Genomic DNA, 21712 nt, shown 5'->3' with positions numbered 1-21712 from the left:
ATATTTTGTAAAAACATCCTTGTTGATGGACAAAGGGACAGTGAGTTAATGTGGATGAACAGTCTGTTTGTGTTGATGGACAGTGAGTCAGTCAGTTTCTGAGGATGGACAGTGAGTTTGTGATGAGAATGGACAATGACATTTGGTTCATAAGGCCAGGCGGTCAGTTCATATGTTTGGACAAAGGGCTAGTCTATTTATATGGGTGGACATCGAGATAGTGTGTGAAGCTGAGCAGGTAGGAGTTCAGTGTTTTTGACTGGATGCATTGTGATGATCAGTGCTTATAGTAAGGCAGTAGAAGATCAGTTTGTAAGCAGAATCACTGATACTGTCAGCATATGGCTTGATTTGTCGTTGGATGGCTGAAATATAGTTTATGTGGTTGGATGGGGTGCAGGGAGACAATCAAACCTGTTTGTGTCTGAATGGATGGCCAGCATGTCAATTAGGTTTTGTGCACAGACATAATTATAGTTTTCATTGACAGACAGAACATAGAATATAGAACGGTACAGCACAGAACAGGCCCTTCAGCCCACGATGTTGTGCCGACCATTGATCCTCATGTATGTCCCCTCAAATTTCTGTGACCATATGCATGTCCAGCAGTCTCTTAAATGTCCCCAAATACCTTACTTCCACAACTGCTGCTGGCAACGCATTCCATGCTCTCACAACTCTCTGTGTAAAGAACCCGCCTCTGACATCCCCTCTATACTTTCCTCCAACCAGCTTAAAACTATGATAGGGGACAGTCTAACCATGCCCACCATTGTTCAGGTGTTTGGGCCCTCAACCTGAGTCAATATGTTCATTTTCTAATCAGACACTGGTAGAGAGTGTGTAGAGTGAACTTCAGTCTACAGTCTAGTAGTATTATCACTGAACTGATAATCCAGAGACCCTGGAAATATTCTGGGGAACTGGGTTTAAATCCCACCAGAACAGACGGTGGAATTTGAATTCAATGAATATCTGGAATTAAGAGTCTAATGATGACTGTGAATCCATTGCTGATTGTCAGAAAAACCTATCTGGTTTACTAATGTCCTTTAGGGAAGGACACTGCCATCCTTTCCTGGTCGGGTCTACATGTGACTCCAGAACCACAGCAATGTGGTTGATTCTGAGCTGCCCTCTGGGCAATAAGTGTTGGCTAGCCAGCAACACCCTCATTCCATGAATGAATAAAGGATTTAGCCTCTGCTAGTCAGTTCACAAAGTATTTGATGAAATAATCAAGAGTCTGCTTTATTTTGTGTCTAAATCATATTACACAAATTTGCTTTTGTTTAATGCTGAAAGTAAGTGACAAAACAAAGCATATCTGCAGAAATGATCCCAATGAATTGTTGTTGTTTCAGAGGGACAGCTGTGGAAACACCAGAAAAATACAGAAGTGCCATTTATTCTATTTTTCAGGGATCCATTCTCTTCATTAGATAAATACAAATTGAGCTCTCCTCTGTCAGAGCAACACTTCTCCCTGTCTTTGGATAAGTTTGTTTTCTAAGCAACATTATTTTCTCTGAAGGCACTCAAAAGAAAGTGCTAGTTTAGCATCATAGAAATAGTTCAAGCTCAGAAGAAGGTCATTTGGCCCACTGGAATTCCCAAGAACAAGGTACTTAATGCCATCCTGGTTCCTTTTCCTTAAAGCCCACAAATGTTTCCTTTTTAGCTAACTTGTGTTGATTTCAGAAGTTCATCCATGAGTACCATACAGAAAGTCTGGTAATATGTATTTAATGAATACTTTTCAGAGTCTCACTCCCTTACTATGGACCTGGTCTGTATATTGAACAAAATTTTCAATACACTAAGCTCTATGGAAAATTTGGGTTGACTCTAATGTGGAACAGAGAGGATGCTTTAATGGTAAGTACACATATTAGATACAGCTTCATCGCAACTTCAGAATTGTAACATATTCTAGAATATTATCCTGTATGTGAATAACAGACGTGAGGCAACTAGAAAGGAAGATACACATTACTTGTGGTATAAAATTAGACAAGGATACAAAATGTTCTTAAGGCCACTTAGCGGGGAGGTGATGTTATGATGGTGATTTCACTAAATTAGTGATCTGAAGCACCATGCTAATGTTCTGGGGTGTGGGTTCCAATACCCCTCCCAACACATTGTAAAATTTGAATTCAATAAGCATCTATCATAAAAAGATAGCCTAATGGTAACCATGTAACCAATTTGATTTTCATAGATGCCTGTAGGGGAGGACATTTGCTTCACCTAGTTAGTTGACATGTGACACCAGACCAACACCAATGTGATTAACTTTTAAGTAGGGATGGGGGAATTCTCATTCCCCTTTGGCATAAGGCAATACTGTGTGCCCCACTATCAAATCCTGAGGATTACCATTTGAGCAGAAATTGAACTTAACCACCCATATAAATACAATATTAGATCAGAGGCTGGAAATTCAGGTAACTCACTGCTGGACTCCCCAAAATTGGTCCATCATCTATAATGCACAAGCCTGGAATATGATTGAATACTCTCCATTTGCCTGGATGAGTGCAGCTCCAATTAAACTCAACAAGCTTGACAACATCCAGACAAGGCAACCCACTAGATTGGTACTCCCATTCACCAATTTAAAGACTCACTCCTCCCATTACTGACAGACAATTGCAGCATTACATACCATAGACAATATGCCTGCTCAACTCCCCAAGATTCTTTCATTAACACCTTTCAAGTTGATAGCCTCTATCACATTGAAGATCATGGACTGCAGATGAATGGGAGCATCCAAAAGATTCTCTGCACACAACATGCTGAGTTGGAACTATACCACTGTACCTTTGGTTGCAGCTGGATCAAAATTATACAACTCCATTCCTGTACTGCAATAGCACTGTGGGTGTACCTGTACCAAATGGATTACAGATGTTCAAGAAAGCAGCTTACTACCTCTTCCTCAAGGTCAATTAGGGATCAACAGCAAATGCTGACAATGTCCAAATTCTTGTTAGCATAAAATAATCCTTAGGAGAGCATGTTTTTGCTCATTGGAGCCATTGCAATACCCGCAAGGTGGTATCTCAGTAAACTGTTGGAGAACAGATTGCCGGACACCTATGAGACCCCGCAAATCTCTTTGAACATTGGTTTCCATGGCCATGTTAGCAACTGTCTGAACTTTAATGTTTTAATGATGTTAAGGTTGCTCAGGTTGCAGTTGGAGTTGTTGGTTGGTTCGCCGAGCTGACTGGTTTTCATACAAATGTGTCACCTCCCTTCTAGGTGACATCGTCAGTGTTGTGTAGCCTCTGTTGAAATGCTGTTGTTCTGTCCTGCTCTAAATTTATATGGTCCGGTCTGTCACGGTGGGCAATCTTGCAAGACCTGACCATATAAATTCAGAGCAGGACAGCACAACAGTGTATCAACAGAAGCTACACAGCACTGACGATGTCACCCGGAAGGGAGGTGACACATTTGCATGAAAACCAGTTAGCTCAGCGAACAAAACAATAAATACAGTCTGAACTGACATGACAGAAAGCTGTGCTTGCAGGATGGCGTTCAGAGCTTGCATGGCAGCACACTGGTGGTTTCTGTAATAGAAGGTGATATTGTACAATGCAGGGGTCTACAAATTCACTAATGGATTAGAGACCAATTTCATGCTGGAAAGAATGGGTTCTAGCTTGGCACATAACCATGGACTAACTTACTGCCAGACTTGTCCATCCTTACTGGTTGGGACAGCAGATTTACTTACAGGCCTACCACCACACCAACTATTTGCCTTGTATCTTCTTCTTCTATGCCAATCATCCCTGATTGATTCATTAATCTGAGTCCACTGCAGCAGAACTCTTGTGTGACCATGCTGCCTGTGATTTTGGTACTCACACAGATTGCCTGGCTGCAGACTCCTTGTGCCCTGTGTCTCACCAAGTGTAGCTCCCACCTCTCAGCTTTCCTGTAAAATATATGCTGTGTTAGCATATGAATTAATGGCTATAGTTGTGAGATTGAGTAACAATGTTTCTTCATCATCCGTTTTGTTTTACAATAACATCTGTTTCTTTTCCTCAGAGATAGTAGGAATTGCAGATGCTGGCGAATCTGAGATAACAAGGTGTAGAGCTGGATGAACACTGCAGGCCAAGCAGCATCAGAAGAGCAGGAAGGATCCTTCTGAAGAAGGGTCTAGACCTGAAACGTCAGCCTTCCTGCTCCTCTGATGCTGCCTGGCCTGCTGTGTTCTTCCAGCTCTACACCTTGTTATCTCTGTTTCTTTTACTCCACTGTTTGACAAGCTTTCTGCTCCCGGTTATCGGAAAAGATGAAGGTGGTAGGTTACGGTTGTGTAAGGGGAGGCAGGGAATATAGAACATGTCTGGTCATATATTTGTTGGTGAAGAAACAAAATGTTGTGGGATAATAAAAGTAAAATACTGTGAATGCTAGAAAACTGAAACAAATGCAGAAAATGCGGACAAACTCAGCAGGTCTGGCAGCATCTGTGGAGTCAGAAACAAAATTAACATTTCAAGTCCAAAGACCCTTCTAAAAAACTGTTTTTTCATGAATTTTCATGGATTAAATGAAGAGAGGCTGAACAACGGAAATAATCTAGAGTCAAGACAGAAAGAAAAGCCCATGCTGGAGAAATTCAGTTATGAACAGAGACTAGATAGGCTGCATCGGTTTTCTTACAAATAAGAAGGTTGAGGGGTGCAGTGATAGGAACTGACTGGATTTTGTTGAGTAGAAGATCCCTTGATTGGTGTTGTTAACCTGAGTCAAATCAGTAAAGCCTTGACTGACCAATATAACCAGGGGATTAAAATCTCCTCCGTTCAGGGCCTGATGCTGAATTGGCTGTCCACAAATAAATAAAGGGGATATCAGCCTCTGCATAGTTATTTCAAAGGGGTACCAGATTGAGGTATACAAAGTACTGTGGGATACAAATAGGGTAGACAGAGAGAAACCTTTCCCCTTAGTAAAAGAAACAATAACCAGGGGCACAGTTTAAGGTAAGGGCCTGGAAGGTTACAAAGAAGTAAGGGGAAATTGAGGAAATTGTTTCCCACCCAGAGTTTAATGGGTTCCTGGAACTCACTCCTGAAAGGAGATTAGAAACAGTAACTCCCAGGACACTCAAGTAGTATTTAGATAAGCACTTGAAACACCATTTCATACAAGGTCAAGTGCTGGAAAATGAGATTAGAATGGATAGGCACATGATGAGCAGCACAGATCTGATTAGACCAAGGGCCTCTTTCTATCTGTAAAAACCTTCATATGAAGCTTATTATGCAATATAAATAAGATGGCTGCTTATCACATGACATTGCAAAATTTGCTGTGATAACACCATCTACATCATCAAAAATTTAGATGAGTATACTTTACATATAGCCACCATGCTACCTCAACACATCAACAATGCCATCCCCCACCACAGCCACCCCGCCCTCCAAATCCTGCCATTACCAAGCTTAAATGCTCATGGTCATTACTTACCTCCTTATAGGCCTCATTTGGAGACATGCAGGTGTGGGTAGGTAGACGACGAAATAGTCACCCAAGGAGTGTTATGGGCCTCCTCCTCTGCCTTCAAACCCAGTGGCTATTAAACTCTTCCCTCTATACTAAGTACTATCACTGAGTTGGCAACAATGTTTGAGGTACTGACTCCTATTGTTTAATGTAATATAAGTTTATAAATATTTTGTGTTAAAAACCTTGAGGTTCTGTCATGAAATTAAGTCTTAGTCAAATGTCAATTGCTTTATTATTACTTTTTTTTAGGTGGAACTTGATGTGAAATTTCAAAATAGGACTTGTGGGCTCTGTGGAGATTATAATGGACTTTCTTTATACAATGAATTCATTGCAAATGGTAAGTCAAGAAATCTTGAACTTTCTTTGGGAAATAACTTGCTGAATGAAGTAGTTTTAAATTTGAAGTCTCTTGTTTTCATACACTTTAGGCCAACAATTTTCACCGATTCATTTTGGAAATCTGCAAAAAGTCCATCAGCCAAATGAGCAATGTGAAGATGTAGATGAACATGAAAAAGAAACCAGTGCTTTGTGTGAGCAATATGTACGTTTCACTAATCTGTATCTACGGCTAGTAAAATCTTTGAAGTTAATCACACTTTCCTGGAGTTACTAAACTAGAAATGCAGTGATATCATAGAATCCCAACAGTGTGAAAGCAGGCCTATAGAGCTTACATCAATCCTCTGAACAGCATCCCATCCAGACCCACCCCCAACCTATGCCTGTAACCGTGTATTCCCATGCCTAATCCATCTAGCCTGCATATCTCTGGGCACTATGGCAATTTAGCATGACTAATCTACCTAACCTGCACATTTTTGACCTGTGGGGGAAACCAGACAACCAGAGGAAACCCACTTAGATACAGGGAAAATGTGTAAGCTCCACGCAGTCACCTAAGGAAGGAATTGAACCCAGGTCCCTAGCACTGTGAGGCAGCAGTGCTAACCATTGAGCCAAGATAATAAAGTGTGAAGCTGGATGAACACAGCAGGCCAAGCAGCATCTCAAGAGCACAAAAGCTGACGTTTCGGGCCTAGACCCTTCACCCTGAATGAATGATCAGGATGAAAGGTCTAGGCCTGAAACGTCAGCTTTTGTGCTCCTGAGATGCTGCTCGGCCTGCTGTGTTCATCCAGCTTCACACTTTATTATCTTGGATTCTCCAGCATCGGCAGTTCCCATTATCTCTAACCACTGAGCCACCCCATTTCACAAAGAATGCTACATCTATGTGTAAATGTGGGCCAAGGCAAGAAAGAAGTTTAATTGAAATGCCTGATTAAATTCTTAGATAACTTGCACTGTCTAGACTTGCACTCAAAGAAAGCTGCTGGCACCTCATTGACTGATCTCTTACCTTTAAACATTGTCTTTTGGGATAGGAAGAGTAAAATCTTAAGTTTAAGAAAATATGTATCCATAAATTCTTAATGAGATTTTAAATAATTGTGACTATGTAACAAGCACAAGAACTAACACATATTTATGTTTGCATATGTATTCATATTAACCTTTTACTACAATTCATCTCAACTCTCACATCCCATATCTACTTACATTCATAAATTTAGATACGCACTTTTCAATAATTATTATGTTTCAATTTACACGTTGTTATGTAGCTGCTGTATTTTTCACACACAAACTTCTATATATTACACTGATATTTTTCAGAGAGAAGCTTGTGAAAATCTCCTTTCAAAAAACACATTTGCAGATTGCAACTCCCGTTTAAACACTGAACATTATATTCAGGCCTGCATGCAAGACATGTGCACCTGCAGCAAAGTCTTAGATTCATTCTGCTTGTGCAGCACGGTCTCTGAATATTCCAGGCAATGCTCCCATGCTGGAGGGAAACCAGAAAACTGGAGGACAGAGACATTTTGCCGTAAGTGTAACATAAAGTTGAAGTAAGCATTGCTCAGTGTGGTCAAGAGAGGAGGGGAACATCAACTATTAATAAGTTAGAAGTGAAAAAGCATATCCAGTTAATAGAGAAGATCAAGAAAGCAAAACTAGTATAGAGTGCCAGAAGGTACTAGGTAGTTGTGCAAATCAGCTATCTCAGCAAGGAATCATGCCCAAAGTGCGTGTGGGCTCTGATCTATACTCTCATCACTATTTTTATCATTATTGTGAATATGTAATCAGTTCTTACTTACCTTTATGAAGAAAGGTTGAGGGAAATATGGTGACAATCGAGTATATGAGTTTGACAGGCAGAGAGTGGTTTGTTGAAGTTGAAGATCTATTCCTCTTCTTGTTTCAAACCATTTTTATCGAAGAGAACAACACGCCTGTCAACCCTTCCTAATCATGTAACCATACCTTTTAAATGTTGTAACTATACCAGCCTCCATCTGGCCGCTCTTTCCAAATGCGCACCACTCAAATGCATGAAAACATTGCCTCTCAGGTCCTTTTAAATCTTTCCCCTCTCACCTTAAACCTATGCCCTCTAGTTCTGGACTCTCCCAACCCAGGGAAAAGGCCTTGGCTATTCACCTTATCCATGCCCGTCATGATTTTATAAATCTCTATAAAGTTACCCCTTATCCTTCGATGCTTCAAAGAAAGTAGTCCCAGCCTTTTCAGCCTCTCATTATAGCTCAAACCATGGCAACATCCTTGTAATTTTTTTCTGAACGCTTTCAAGTTTTACAACATTTTTCCTATAGCAAGGACACCAGAACTGAATGCAGTATTTCAAAATGGCCTAATCAATGTCCTCTACAGCCACAACATGACCTCCCAATTCCTATACCTGACTAATAAAAGCAAGAATACAAAACACCTTCTTCACTATCCTGTCAATCTGTGACTCCAGCTCCAAGGAAATATGAACCTGCACCCCAGGCCTCCTTGTTCAGCAACAATCCCCAGGGCCCTTCCATTAAGTCCTGCTGTGATTTTCCTTATCAAAATGCAACACGTCACATTTATCTAAATTAAACTCCAGTCAGTCGAGGAATATGGTACGGTCACTTTGAGGCTCTGTTACAATCTGACTGGGGTGTGTTCCATTTAGTCTGGAGGTGCCTTCTAATTAATCCAGGGGTATATTCTCGTCAGTTTGGGGCAGTACGTTCTCTTCAGTCCTGGGCTGTGTATTCTAGCCAATCCAGCTCGGGGGATGAGGTTTGTTTTTATTCTAGTCAGTCTAGGGTAGCAGGGTGTTCCAGACAGTCCAGGTGGTATGTTCCAGGCACTCTAGTCCAGAGCTGTGTTTCCGACAGTCTGGGTGGTGTGTTTCAGACAGTCCAGGTAGTGTGTTCCAGATGGTCCAGGGCTGTGCTCCCGTCACTCCAGTGCTGTATTTCAGACAGTCCAGGTGGTGTGTTTCAGACAGTCCGGGTGGTGTGCTCCAGGGCTATGTTACAGTCAGTCCAGGGGTGATGTGTTCCAGTCACTCCAGGGCTATGTTCCCGACAATCTGGTTGGCATGTTCCAATTAGTCTGCAGGTGCCTTCTAGTCAGTATGGAGGTCTGCTTTAGTCAGTCCAGAGCGGTGTTGCAGTTACTCCTACTAAATAAGAGGCAGAAATGGCAGCAAGGGCATTTAAAAATCCATACAGGTTCACAGACTCAGAGGTTTACAGCACAGAATAAGGTTATTCAGCACATTTTGTCCACGCTGGTTAAGAAAGACTCGACTATACTAATCTAGTCCTCTACCTCTTTGTCTATAGTCTTGGGGGCTATGGGAAAATAAGAAAATATCTATCAACTTCTTAAATGTTACAAGAGTTTCTGACTTACCACCCTTTTCAAGAGATGAGTTTGAGATTCCCACTATCCTGTCAGTGAAAATAATTCTCCTCACCTCTCCTCTTAGCCTTCTGCTTGTTACCTCAAATCTGTTTGGCAGGAAGGCAGAAAATAGCTTCAGGAAGAATTGGGCAAGCTTAGTGAATGGACAAGAACATGATAGCTGCAATATAATATGGAAACACAAGATTGTTCACTTGGTAGGAGAACTAGATGCGAAGAATATTTCTTAACTAGTAAGAGATTAGAAAGTGTAAATGTAAAAAGAAACTTAAATGTCCTTTTTGATAAGTGATTGATGGCTAACATGTGTGGTGCAGCAAGCAACCATTAAAAGAAACATTGGCATTTGCATTGTTTCTCTCTGCACAAAATGAGAACACTCTGTCTAGACTTACATACTGAGTAGGTTACTGCAGAATTCTGGCTTTAAAAGATTCCAGTTGTATTCATTTTACAGGGACTACATCTGGGTATATATCTGTTTGTCCCTCTATCCATTTGGTGTGTGTTATTTTACAGCAAAGAAATGTCCTTTAAACATGATCTACAAGGAAAGTGGCTCTCCCTGTATGAACAGTTGTTCGCACCTTGATACAAGCAGCTTGTGTGAAGAGCACTTCATGGATGGCTGCTTCTGCCCACCAGGTAGGCAATTTATGGTGTCTTGAAACAAATTATTTATTTCTCCCTACTTTCCTTCATCATAAAGAATCCTACAGCAATCTCAGAATCTGCTGTGTTACTGAATAGTTGAACCAATCATATGGGAAAAATAATATTCAAACCCATAAGCAAATAACTGATTCGAGACTAATTTCTAAGAGAAAGAAACTAATCACCTTGGCATACATGTAAATTATCCACCTTGGCAAGTAACCACTGGCAGCAAAAACACAGAAAAAAAGTGGTGGATTTAAATTTTATTACTGAGCTTTCATCTGGTCCACAGTTGGCACAGGACATCTAAATTGGGGATTCACACTTAGATGCCTTACTTAACAATTCTGACCTTTATGGGGATATCATTTGTATGGGGCAGTAAAAATTTGGTAAGGGTTGGTAGCTTCTGCAACAAACTGCATTATGTAACCTTGAGTGTTGACCACTTACGTGTTGATCCTTTTGTGTTGTGTCTCATGGTCAGTATGTCAGTATACCTTGAAGAGACATGCTCATGGTATCATCACTGCACATCATAGCATGTGATCGAAAGGTAACGTCGGTGAGTCCAGCGCATGACTGCAAAAAACAAGGCTGAAACCTTTGCAACCATCTTCAGCTAGAAGATCATAAGTGCATAAGCACATGTCACTGCTGCTGTTCAAAATGATTAGAAGAACATTGGAATAATTATAGATATGCTTCATATTTTTCAGGCACGGTGCTCGATGATTATTCTGGCACTGGGTGCATTAGTGTGAAGGAGTGTAAATGTACAATGAAGGGCAAACATTACAATCCAGGCACTCTGATTTCAGCAGAATGTGAAGAATGGTATAGTCATCATTAATTCCGCTTCTGTAATAAGACTCCATTTAGCTTTGAACAAACATACTAAATTGGTGTTCCTTGTCATTTAAGTCTCTGCGATGGAGGTAAATGGCTGTGCAAAAATCTACCGTGCCCAGGTGTCTGCTCATTTGAGGGAGGAGCACATGTCTCCACTTTTGATGGCATGAAATATACATTTCATGGTGACTGCTATTACATTCTTTCCAAGGTAATAAGATCTTATAAATATTTATTTTTGTTACATGTCAAACAGCACGGTGGCTCAGTGGTTAGCACTGCAGCCTCACAGCAACAGGGATCCAGGTTCAATTCCAGCCTCATTCTCCCCGTGTCTGTGGTGGTTTCCTCCGAGTGCTCCGGTTTCCTCCCACAGTCCAAAAGATGTGCAGGCTAGGTGGATCGGCCATGCTAAATTACCAGTAGTGTTCAGGGGTGTGTGGGTTATGGGTCTGGGCGGGATGCTCCAAGGGGTAGTGTGAACTTGTTGGGCTGAAGGGCCTGTTTCCACACTGTAGGGAATCTAATCATCATGTGAATAGTAATATTATGCTGAGCAAATGTTGGAACTGCGAGTTGATAAATTTCCAGCTCCTGATGGACTTCATCATAGAAGTAAGCCAGTGAAGTGATTGATGTGTTAGTTTTAATTTTCCAAAACTCATTAGATTCAAAGAAGGTTCCTCTAAATTGGAAAACAGATAATGTAACTCCTTCATTTGATTATGGAGCGATGCGGTAGGCAGGAAAATACAGGCCAGTGACTTTAATTTCTGTCGCAGGGAAAATGTTAGAAGCTACTGTTAAAGATGTTATAACAGGGACTTGGATATATTCAAGTGAATCAATCAGAACTAACATGGCTTTGTCAAAGAGAAATCATGTTCAACTAATTTATTGGAGTTCTTTGAAAGAAAATTGTGCTGTAATAAAGGGAAACCAGTGGATGTATTGTATTTAGATTTCCAGAAGCAATTTGACAAGGTGCCACATCAAAGGTTATTGCCAAAATTAAAAGTTTGTAGCGCAGGGGTAACATTTTTGCATGGACAGAAAACTGACTCACTGCAGGATGTAGAGAAGGAATAAATGGGTCTTTGGCTGGCAGGATTTCACAAGTAATGTGCCACAAAGGTCGGTGCTGGGGCTCAACTTTTTACAATTTATATAAATGATTTGAACGAAGCAACCAAATGAACGGTAGTTAAATTTCCTGATAACAAAAAGGTACGTAGGGTGATGAATAGTGAACAGGACATAAGGCAGTTGGAAAAGGATGTAACAAAAACAAAGTTGCTGGAAAAGCTCATAAGGTCTGGCAGCATTTGTGAAGAAAAAAATCGGAGTTAATGTTTCAGATCCGGTGACCTGAGGAAGGGTCATCAGACCTGAAACATTAACTCTGATTTTTTTCTTCACAGATGCTGTCAGACCTGTTGAGCTTTTCCAGCAACTTCTGTTTTTGTTCCTGATTTACAGGATTCAAAGTTCTTTTGATTTTTACTAAAGGATGTAAGTAGGTTAAGTGAGTAGGCAAAGATCTAGCAAATGGAGTATAATGTGGGAAATGAAATTGTCCATTTTGGCAGAAATAGCAAAACGAAGATATATTATCTAAATTGTGAGAAGTTGCAAAGCTGAGATGCAGAGAGGTCTGGGTGTCCTTATGCATGAATCACAGAACCTTAGTACACAGGTAGAGGAAGACAAATAATGTGTTATGTTTTATTGCAAGGCAGTTGAATGTAAGAGTATGGAGAGTTTTTTTTATAGAACCCCTACAGTGTGGAAACAGGCCCTTCAGCCCAACAAGCCCACACCTACCCTCAGGGCATCCCACCAGACCCAAGCCCCTTTAACCCACCCAATCAACACTACAGGCAATTTAGTATGGCCAATTCACCTAGCCTGCACATCTTCAGACTGTGGGAGGAAACCCATGCAGACTCAGGGAGAATGTGCAAACTCCACACAGCCAGTCACCTGAGGAATTGAACCTGGGTCCCTGATACTGTGAGGCAGCAGTTCTAACCATTGTGCCACTGTGCCACCATGCCACCCAGGTTATACTTCAGTTATATAGGGCATTGGTGAGGCTGCATCTGGAGTACTGTGCACAGTACTGGTCACCATACTTGGGGAAGTATGTTAATGTGGTGGAAGCAGTTCTGCAAAGGTTTCCTAGACTAACAACTGGAATGAATGCATTGCCTTGTGAGGAAAGGCTAGCCCTGTATCCTCTGGAGTTTAGCACAGTCACAGGTGAATTAATTGAAATATACAAGATCCTGAGGGCACTTGACTGGGTGGATGTAGAAAGGATGTTTCCTCTTGTGGGACAATCTAGAACTAGGAGTCATAGTTTAAAAATAAGGGAATGCCCATTTAAGAAAGAGATGAGATAAATCACTGTGTGTGAAGTCTTTGAAATCTCCTTCCTCAAAAGGTAGTGGATGCAGAATACTTAAATACTTTTTAAGGCTGAGATAAATAGATTCTTGATTACCAAGGAGAATGAAAGATTACTGGAGGTATGCAGGAATGTAGAATAAAACCAGATCAGCCATGTTCTTATTCAATAGCGAAATAGACTAAAAGAGCTCATAGGCCAAGTCTTGTTCCTTATTTGAATGTTTGTATGCTGCAATCATGTCTCTTTCCCAGTTGTACTGGCAGCTTTATAGGATATTATACTAATTCTGCCACATTCCTGTTTTGTTACTGTTCCTTTCTGTTACACAAGTTTTCCTTTGTGGTAAGGGTTAGTGGAGAGGACACCAAAACAAAGGGTTGAGAGAATACCTACCAATAAAACTATCAACTTTGCTAATTCAGGCAAATTTGGAACAAAGCCTTTTCTTATAACAGAACTCTTTGCACAAATGTATCAATGTACTGTAGCACTGTATTGTGCCCCAAAGCTGGAAATTTTCTCATGGTTTAAATTTTACAGCCATCTTTTTATTATTGATCTGTCAGTAGTTCTTTAGTTGTATTAAGTTTTTTTCTGCAGCATCCCAACACTAGATGTTGTCTTGAATATAAAATATCACGAGTTGGCTCTAGCAGTTTCACGATCCACTATGCAATGCCAGTGCTAACATGAGATTATTCCTATACAATATTAATGGGGAATCTCAATGAAGTGGTATACTCAAGTTCTGAAGTCCAGAAAAAAAACCTTTTTTAAGGTTTAAAACCTAAAATATCAAAGAAACTTAAAGTATCATAGAATCCTTAGTGTGGAAGCAAGCCATTCAGCCCATTGAGTCTATACCAACCCTCCAAAGAGCATCCAACCCAAAGCAACCCCCACCCCTGTAACCCTGCATTTCCCATGGCCAGTCCATTTAGCCTGCACACCCCTGAGCACTATGGGAAACTTAGTCTAGACAATCCATCTAATCTGCATATATTTGGACTGGGACTGTGGAACGAAACCAGACACCTGGAGGAAACCCATGCAAACATGCAGAGAATGTGCTAACTCCGTACAGACAGTCGCCTGAGGATGGAATCAAACCCAGGTCTCTGGTGCTGTGAGGCAGCAGTGCTAACCACTGAGCCACTGTGCTGACCAGTAGACTGGACTGTGAGCCCTTGTAACCATGGAGGTAACAACCCACTACTCAACAACAGCCACCCCTTGTCTCTCCTCTTGGGACATAATCCACATTTTGTGTTTTTCCCTTTCAATAATGAAAGAGGACTGGTGTTAAAAAGCCTGTTTCAGCTGGAGGGTGCCAATGGGACTTAATGTTCTCATATGTACCAGGCTAGGTTTGAGCATTAGCATGCTGTGAAGGTTATGATGGAGAAACTGCCCTTAATCATCCCTCATGTTTCCAGATAAAGCTTTTCTCTCATGCTGAGTGATGCAAAACCAAAATATTGAAAACCAAGGTGGCGAAGGATTGGGGCTCCTGATCCCAGGGCACATCTGCTCTGTCCGCTTTTCTTTTCTTTCTTTTCTTGTCTTCATTCTTGTTTCTTTTCCTCTTTTTACTTACCTATGCGAATAGTTCAATTGTAGCGATGGTGTGGAGGTGGCGAGGTGAGCCCAGCATGGATTCATGATGAAGGCATCAGAGGTGAGTTTGGGTTCCCGGTGCATTCTGCATTGATGAGATAGGCCCAGCGCCGACTCATGGCTGCTGCAGCAGAGGGAAGTTTGGATTCCCCGCAGCATCTGTATCCAATGCAGGCTCATGGAGGTGGCAGCAGAGGTGAATTTGGGCCCAGAACGAGACACTATTAGTGGTGGCCACACTTGCAAGGTCCAGCAATGACTCATGGTTATGGCAGTGTCGATGGAGGCGAGAAGGCACCATAAAGTGGTCATTCTTGCACTGGCAGCGTGGTGAGGGACTTGTGGCTGGCCACTCTAGGACTATGGCTGAGCACTTAACAAAAACAAGGTGGTGGTGCCGGCTTATTGTTGTTATCACTGGACTGTTACTCCAGAGGCCTAGTGTCCTGGGGACTCAAGTTCAATCCTGCCAAGGCAGATGGTGGAATTTGAATGTGATTAAACATCTGGAACTTAGAGTCTAATGATGATTGTGAATCCGTTGCCAATTGTTGGGAAAAAGTGCCTCTGGTTCTGATGAAGGATCTAGGCCCGAAACGTCAGCTTTTGAGCTCCTAAGATGCTGCTTGGCTTGCTGTGTTCATCCAGCTCCACGCTTTGTTACCTCTGGTTCTCTAATGCTTTTTAGGGAAGGAAACTGCCATTCTTAACTGATCTGGCCTTCATGTGACTCCAGATCCACAGCAATGTGGTTGATCTGGGCAATTAGAAATGGGCAATAAATGCTGCCCAGCTGGCTTTATCCCATGAATGAGTAAAAAAAGGACTGTAAAGTTGAACTTTATTTAGAGTCAAAGAATCATTAAGCACCAGAAACAGACCCTTCAATCTAAGTAGTCATGCCGTAATTCCAAATTAAACTCATCCCTTGTGCCTGTACTTGGCCCATATTCCCCAAACATTTATTATTCATGTACTTATCTAAATGTCTTTTAAATGTTGTAATTGTACCTGCATCCACCACTTCCTCTAAAAGCTCATTCCACAAACAAACCCACTTCTGTGTAAAAAAATTGCCACTCATAGCTTTTTTTAATCTTTCTTCTCTCACCTTAAAAATATTTCACTTAGCCTTGAAATCCTCCACCCTAGGGAAAAGATACCTGCCATTCACCTTATCTATACCCTTCCTGATTTTATAAATCTCTATAAGTTCACTCCTCAATCTCCTCCACACCAGTAAAAAATGTCCCAGTGTTTCCAGCTTCTCCCCATAACTCAAACCCTCCATCCCAGCAACATTCTGGCAAATCTCTTCCAAACCCTCTACAACTTAATAATATCCTTATTATTCCTTTATTTTACTGCCTTTATGTTTTATATTTTGGTTCATTTCTCTGTTTTAAGATGGCACAGGAGAGTGGTGAAACTATATGACTGTTTATAACAATAAATAAATCAAGTAATAAATAAATCAAATAATAAATTAGTTAGAAAAGGAAGTACGACAACAAAAGGACTCTCACTTCCCCTGACTACTAGAAGTCAATCATAGTCAAAAGGAATCAGCATTTTAAACAATTCGCAAAACTAAGGATCAGGAAACTGACTTGTTCATCTACAAACATCAATGCTACCATTGCAATGGTCTCAATGTTGAAAGATCTGTTTTTTGTAAACAGAGATTGATCCATAAATCTATTTTTTTAAACTTTTATCTTTTGTACTTACCTTTTATTTCTGACCAGTGTATGTCTGTGTCACATTGTCAGTTTTTCTTGTGCTCAGTAATTAATAAATTCATTCAATGTTAACTCAGATAGCCTGCTTAAGTTGGTTGCTTTTAATATGTAAGTTCACATGACTGTGAGAGAAAGTTATCCACAAGGAAAAAGAACTGTTTTAAAATTACATTTGTTCTACCCAACTGGGGGGGCAGTCGAAAAAAGATATGAAGCCAGTTCATCCCTCCAAGGCTGGCAGTTTAATAACGTGAGTTCTCCAATCCAGAACCATAACGAATTGGGGAACCTTGCCCTGCGTCTGGTTATGACACTATCTATAGATTCTTGTACTCCTTCTTTTGTGCCTACCATATGTGCTTTGTCATCTACAAATCTATCTGATGTTCTCATAAAACGTCAAAATATCAGACTAAAATTTGAATTTGTGCAATAAATTCTGTGGAAAATTTTCACAATTACAGCATCAAATAAAATACAATGGTCAGCTTATTAATAATTATAAATAATTGTTAATATTAATTCATTGATTGTAAATTATTTGCAAATGTTTAATGGTTGGAATTTTTGCAGCATTCTTGGACTAACAAATACAAGTTCCTCATCTCAAAATAATGGAAGATCAGCATTTGGAGTCAGCAAGCTGAGTCAGAGATAAAGCAATTGGAAGTATAATTTACATTTGGTAAAACAATGTTAAGTTGCTCTAGCATCCATACGTATCCAGAGTCTAAGATGCTTAGATGAAACCTTGAAATACTGCAAAGTTTCCACTTCTTTGTCAGTCAGTCAGCTTATACTGGTCAGCATTTGGTTATTGATGTTTAAAGCTATCTTTATAACTTTTGATTCTAGATTGATTTTAAAAATGGACTGATCATGCTTGAGGCAATCTATTCTACATATCCAGCCAGGTTTTGTTTTCATTATCCCTGTTTCTGATTCTTAACTGATGGATAATAATGATCTTCATGTCATCTCTTAACAGGACTGCGAGGGACAGCAGTACACACTGCTGGCAGAAATAGTTCCATGTGGAACAATTGCATCAGAAACTTGCCTAAAAACACTGGTGTTAACAACCGATCATAAGCATAATGTAAGTTTCTTCAGTATGTTGTGGCAAGTCTAATTTGTAGTTGTCAACACAACGTTTAATGACTGCATTCATAATTCTATTCCGTCTATTGTTCTTGGCCTTCCTGTTTATTCGCTTCAAATGGAGCTCACATCATTTCCATCACTAAAACAGCTAATTTGTTTACTTTCCAGACAAATATTTCTTTCCTGCCAAATATTTTTATTCTCCATAAAGCCCAAATCCACCCAAAGTTAGAGTATCATTCTGATATCGTAGAATGCTTTTCTAATAAATGTCTCAGATTTTTCAATTGGATGCAAGGGAAGTCAACCCTCTACAGAATGAAAACACAGAGAATGCTGGATAAACTCAGTAGGCCTGGCAGTATCTGTGGAGAGGGAAACAATTAAAGCTTCAAGTCTGGTAATCTCTGTTATCTGTATTTTTACCACCTTCTGCAGTATTTTGCCTTTATCCCTCTACATAATACAATCCACTCTAGTATTTATCTCCCTCTCTGTTATGTTTATTTTCCAGCCAAGATCATTCCGATCTTTCTTCTCTTACAATGTTCAACATTCTCTTGCTGACTCAAGGAAAAGCTCTGTGCACTAACATAACGACATCCCCTAATATCAGTAATGCTTCAGTTTTTCTCCATCCTACAATCTTCACACTTTTAAAGCTCAATCTCTTCACCATCTGATCATTATTGCGAGATGTGTCTCATCTCTCTTGCTCTTTTCCACAGTGGTGATTACCGCATTATGTTCTTTGGCCTTTTGACATTGTTATTTAATAGGAAATGGGTGATTGTGTCTAAAATAAAAGACTATTGTTTGCTTTTGTTTTGCTGTGCTGCATTCATCTAAAATTATTTATTTAATTCCCAGGTGCTTATTTTTAAAGATAATGGGAATGTTCTTATTAATGGAGTCAAAGCAGGATTACCACTGGTAACAGGTAGGAACCAGTCCTAATGAAATTTGTTGCAAATACTCTGCTCACTTAAATGAGAATCATCAATAGTTAAAGAACTTGGAATAAGTTGTCCATGAGTTCAGTTTATTTTCAGGACACACTTCTGTCATCTAACAGTATCACATGAGTATGGTTATCCAAGAAGTATCAGTACTAAATCTTACATTAAGATGTAATGTGTTACAGTTCATTGTACTTTCACATACCTATTGTAATCTGGAGTAATGGGTAAGGATGGCAGAGTCGCAGTCATAGAGACATACAAATGTACAGCAAGACAACAGACCCTTCAGTTCAACTCGTCCATGCCGATTAGATATCCTACATTAATCCAATCCATTTGCCAATTTTTGTCCTATATCCCTCTGAACCCTTTAAATTCATTTACCCATTCAGATGCCTCTTAAATGTTGTAATTGTACCAGCCCCCACCATTTCCTCTGACAGCTCTTTACATACATGAACCATCCTTTTCATGAAAATGTTGCCCCTTAGGTCCCTTTTAAATCTATAGTATTGGTAAAGATCTGTAGCTCGGGTTGTGGGTGAGGTTGTTGACTTGCTCACCAAGCTGGCTTGTTTTTGTTCCGACATTTCATCACCATGCTCGGTGACATCATCAGTGGAGCCTCTGATGAAGCAATGTTATTCTACTCCACTTGGAATTTATACTGTCCGGTCTGTTATCCTGAGTACTGCCCTTTCCGGTTTTGATCTGTATGGTTCATTCAGCCTAAACTATGGATCTGGCATGTAGATGACACATTTGTCATTATTAAATGCAACAAATTAGAACAGACCCACCATTTCATTGACAGCGTATTCACAGTGATTAAATTCACTAAGGAAGAAGAAACGAACAATCAACTTCGATTTCTGGATGTTAAGGTAGAACGACTGACAAATGGGGAATCCCAAACCTCAGTATACAAAACAGCACCCCATACAGATCAAATCCTCAACTTCCACAGCAACCACCCCAATGTCCACAAACAAAGCTGCATTAGGACACTATTTAAATGGGCCAGGACACACAAGCAACACTTCAGAACTACCCTGGGAAGATGAAGAACACTTATATAAGATCCTCGCCTTAAATATATATCCCTGCAACTTAATCCACAGATGCCTATATAACAGACGACAACAAGAGGACACAGTATAACCCAGCACACTGGCCACACTGCCCTACATCAGGAACATATTGGAATTGACAACAAGACCCTAAAACCGCTAGGAATCATGGTGGCCCACAAATCCACAGTCACTTTATAACAAACACTTACAAGGATTAAAGACTCAATTCCCACAACATACAGAACAAATATAGTTTACAAATTACCATGCAACGACTGCCACAAACATTACATCAGACTGACAGGAAGGAAACTAGCTATCAAAATACATGAACATCAGCTAGCAGCAAAATCGCTCGATGAACTCTCCTTAATATCTGTACATTCAGAAAATAAAGGCCATTAGTTTAATTGGAACAAAGTAACCATAGTAGCCAAAGCCAAACAGAGACAAGTACGGGAATTCCTAGAAGCATGATTCTCCACCGATACTCAATCAACAAACATATAGAATTGGACCTCATATAAAAAACCCAAACAGATCAAAACCGGAAATTACTACTCACCGTAACAGACCGGACAGTATAAATTCCAAGCAGAGTGAAATAACATCATTTTCAGTGGAGGATCCACTGATGATGTCCCCTAGCAAGGTGATGAAATGTCTGAACAAAAACAAGCCAGCTTGGCAAGCAAGCCAGCAACTCATCCCTTTTAAATCTTTCCCCTCTCACCTTAAATCTATACCATTTAGTTCTGGACTCCCCTGCGCTGGGGAAAAGACCTTGACAATTCACCCCATCTATGTCCCTCATGATTTTATAAATTTCTATAAGGTTACCCCTCAGCCTCCGATGCTCCAGGATAAATAGCCCCAGGCTATTCAGTTCTTCCTTATAGCTCAAACCTTCCAAACTTAGCAAAATCCTTGTAAATCTTTTCTGAACCCTTTCAAGTTTCACAACATCATTCCTACAGCAGGGAGACAAGAATTCCAAAAAGTAGCCTAACCGATGTCCTGTAACATGAGCCTCAACATGACGTCCCAATTTCTATACTCAATGCACTGACCAATAAAGGCAAGTGTACCAAACGCCTTCTTCATTATCCTATCTACCTGCAACTCCACTTTCAAGGAACTATGAACCTGCGCCCTAAAGTCTCTTTGTTCAGCGACACTCTCCAGGACCTTACCATTACATGTATAGGTTCTCCTTAATTTGCCTTACCAAAATGCAGGACCTCACATTTATCTAAATTAAACTCCATCTGCCACTCCTTGGCCCATTTACCCATCTGCTCAAGGTTCCTTTGTACTCTGAGGTTACCTTGTTCGCTGTCCTCAACATCACCAATTTTGGTGTCATCTACAAACTTAATGACGATACCTCCGATGTTCACATCCAAATCATTTACATAAATAACAAAAAGCAGTATACCCAGCACTGATCTTTGCAGTACACCGTTGAAAATTAATCTTTACTTTTGCAATATGATAGCATGAATTAAAACAAAGGAAGAATATTGTTTGAAAATTGCTGCTTGAATTTTCCACAAATTTCCAATGACAGATGATGCTGCAGCCACTAACTGCACAACCTGTGTGGAAAACCTCACTGAAGAACACTTGTTGAACCGAGTGGTCCATGGTGCCCACAAGGAATCAATGTAATCTGCTTCTAGCAGTGTTAACCAAAAATTTCCCCAAACCCTTCAGACATACCTGTGAAAATACTACAGTTGTTTTGGGAACTGCAATCAATTGGATAAGAGCAAACATCTGAAGTGGTCAGTCGCATCCTTGCATGTAACTTGATATCAAAAACAGAAAATGCTGAATAAATCTCTGCAGCATCCATGGAGAGAAAGCAGAGTTTCAAATTTGTTTTAATGGTTACTTGACCTGAAATGTTAACTCTGATTTCTCTCTACAGATGCTGCTAGACTTGCTGAGTTT

General features: G+C 40.3%; 1 protein-coding gene across 1 annotated transcript in view; it reads left to right on the top strand.

Moving 5' to 3' along the window:
• The window catches only part of LOC125459226 (mucin-2-like), a 119990-nt gene that overhangs the window by 2382 nt on the left and 95896 nt on the right, over positions 1–21712 (top strand). The window contains exons 3-11 of the mRNA XM_059652219.1: positions 1767–1881; positions 5803–5893; positions 5985–6100; positions 7237–7453; positions 9856–9981; positions 10713–10830; positions 10918–11056; positions 17606–17716; positions 18592–18661. Of these exons, the coding sequence (XP_059508202.1) occupies positions 1767–1881; positions 5803–5893; positions 5985–6100; positions 7237–7453; positions 9856–9981; positions 10713–10830; positions 10918–11056; positions 17606–17716; positions 18592–18661 (1103 nt within the window). The remainder of the gene's footprint in view (positions 1–1766; positions 1882–5802; positions 5894–5984; positions 6101–7236; positions 7454–9855; positions 9982–10712; positions 10831–10917; positions 11057–17605; positions 17717–18591; positions 18662–21712) is intronic.

Source organism: Stegostoma tigrinum, chromosome 17, assembly GCF_030684315.1.
Source record: "Stegostoma tigrinum isolate sSteTig4 chromosome 17, sSteTig4.hap1, whole genome shotgun sequence".
Lineage (NCBI taxonomy): Eukaryota > Metazoa > Chordata > Chondrichthyes > Orectolobiformes > Stegostomatidae > Stegostoma > Stegostoma tigrinum.
The sequence above is the reverse complement of the archived record's forward strand: the minus strand, read 5'-3'. Positions and strand labels throughout refer to the sequence as shown.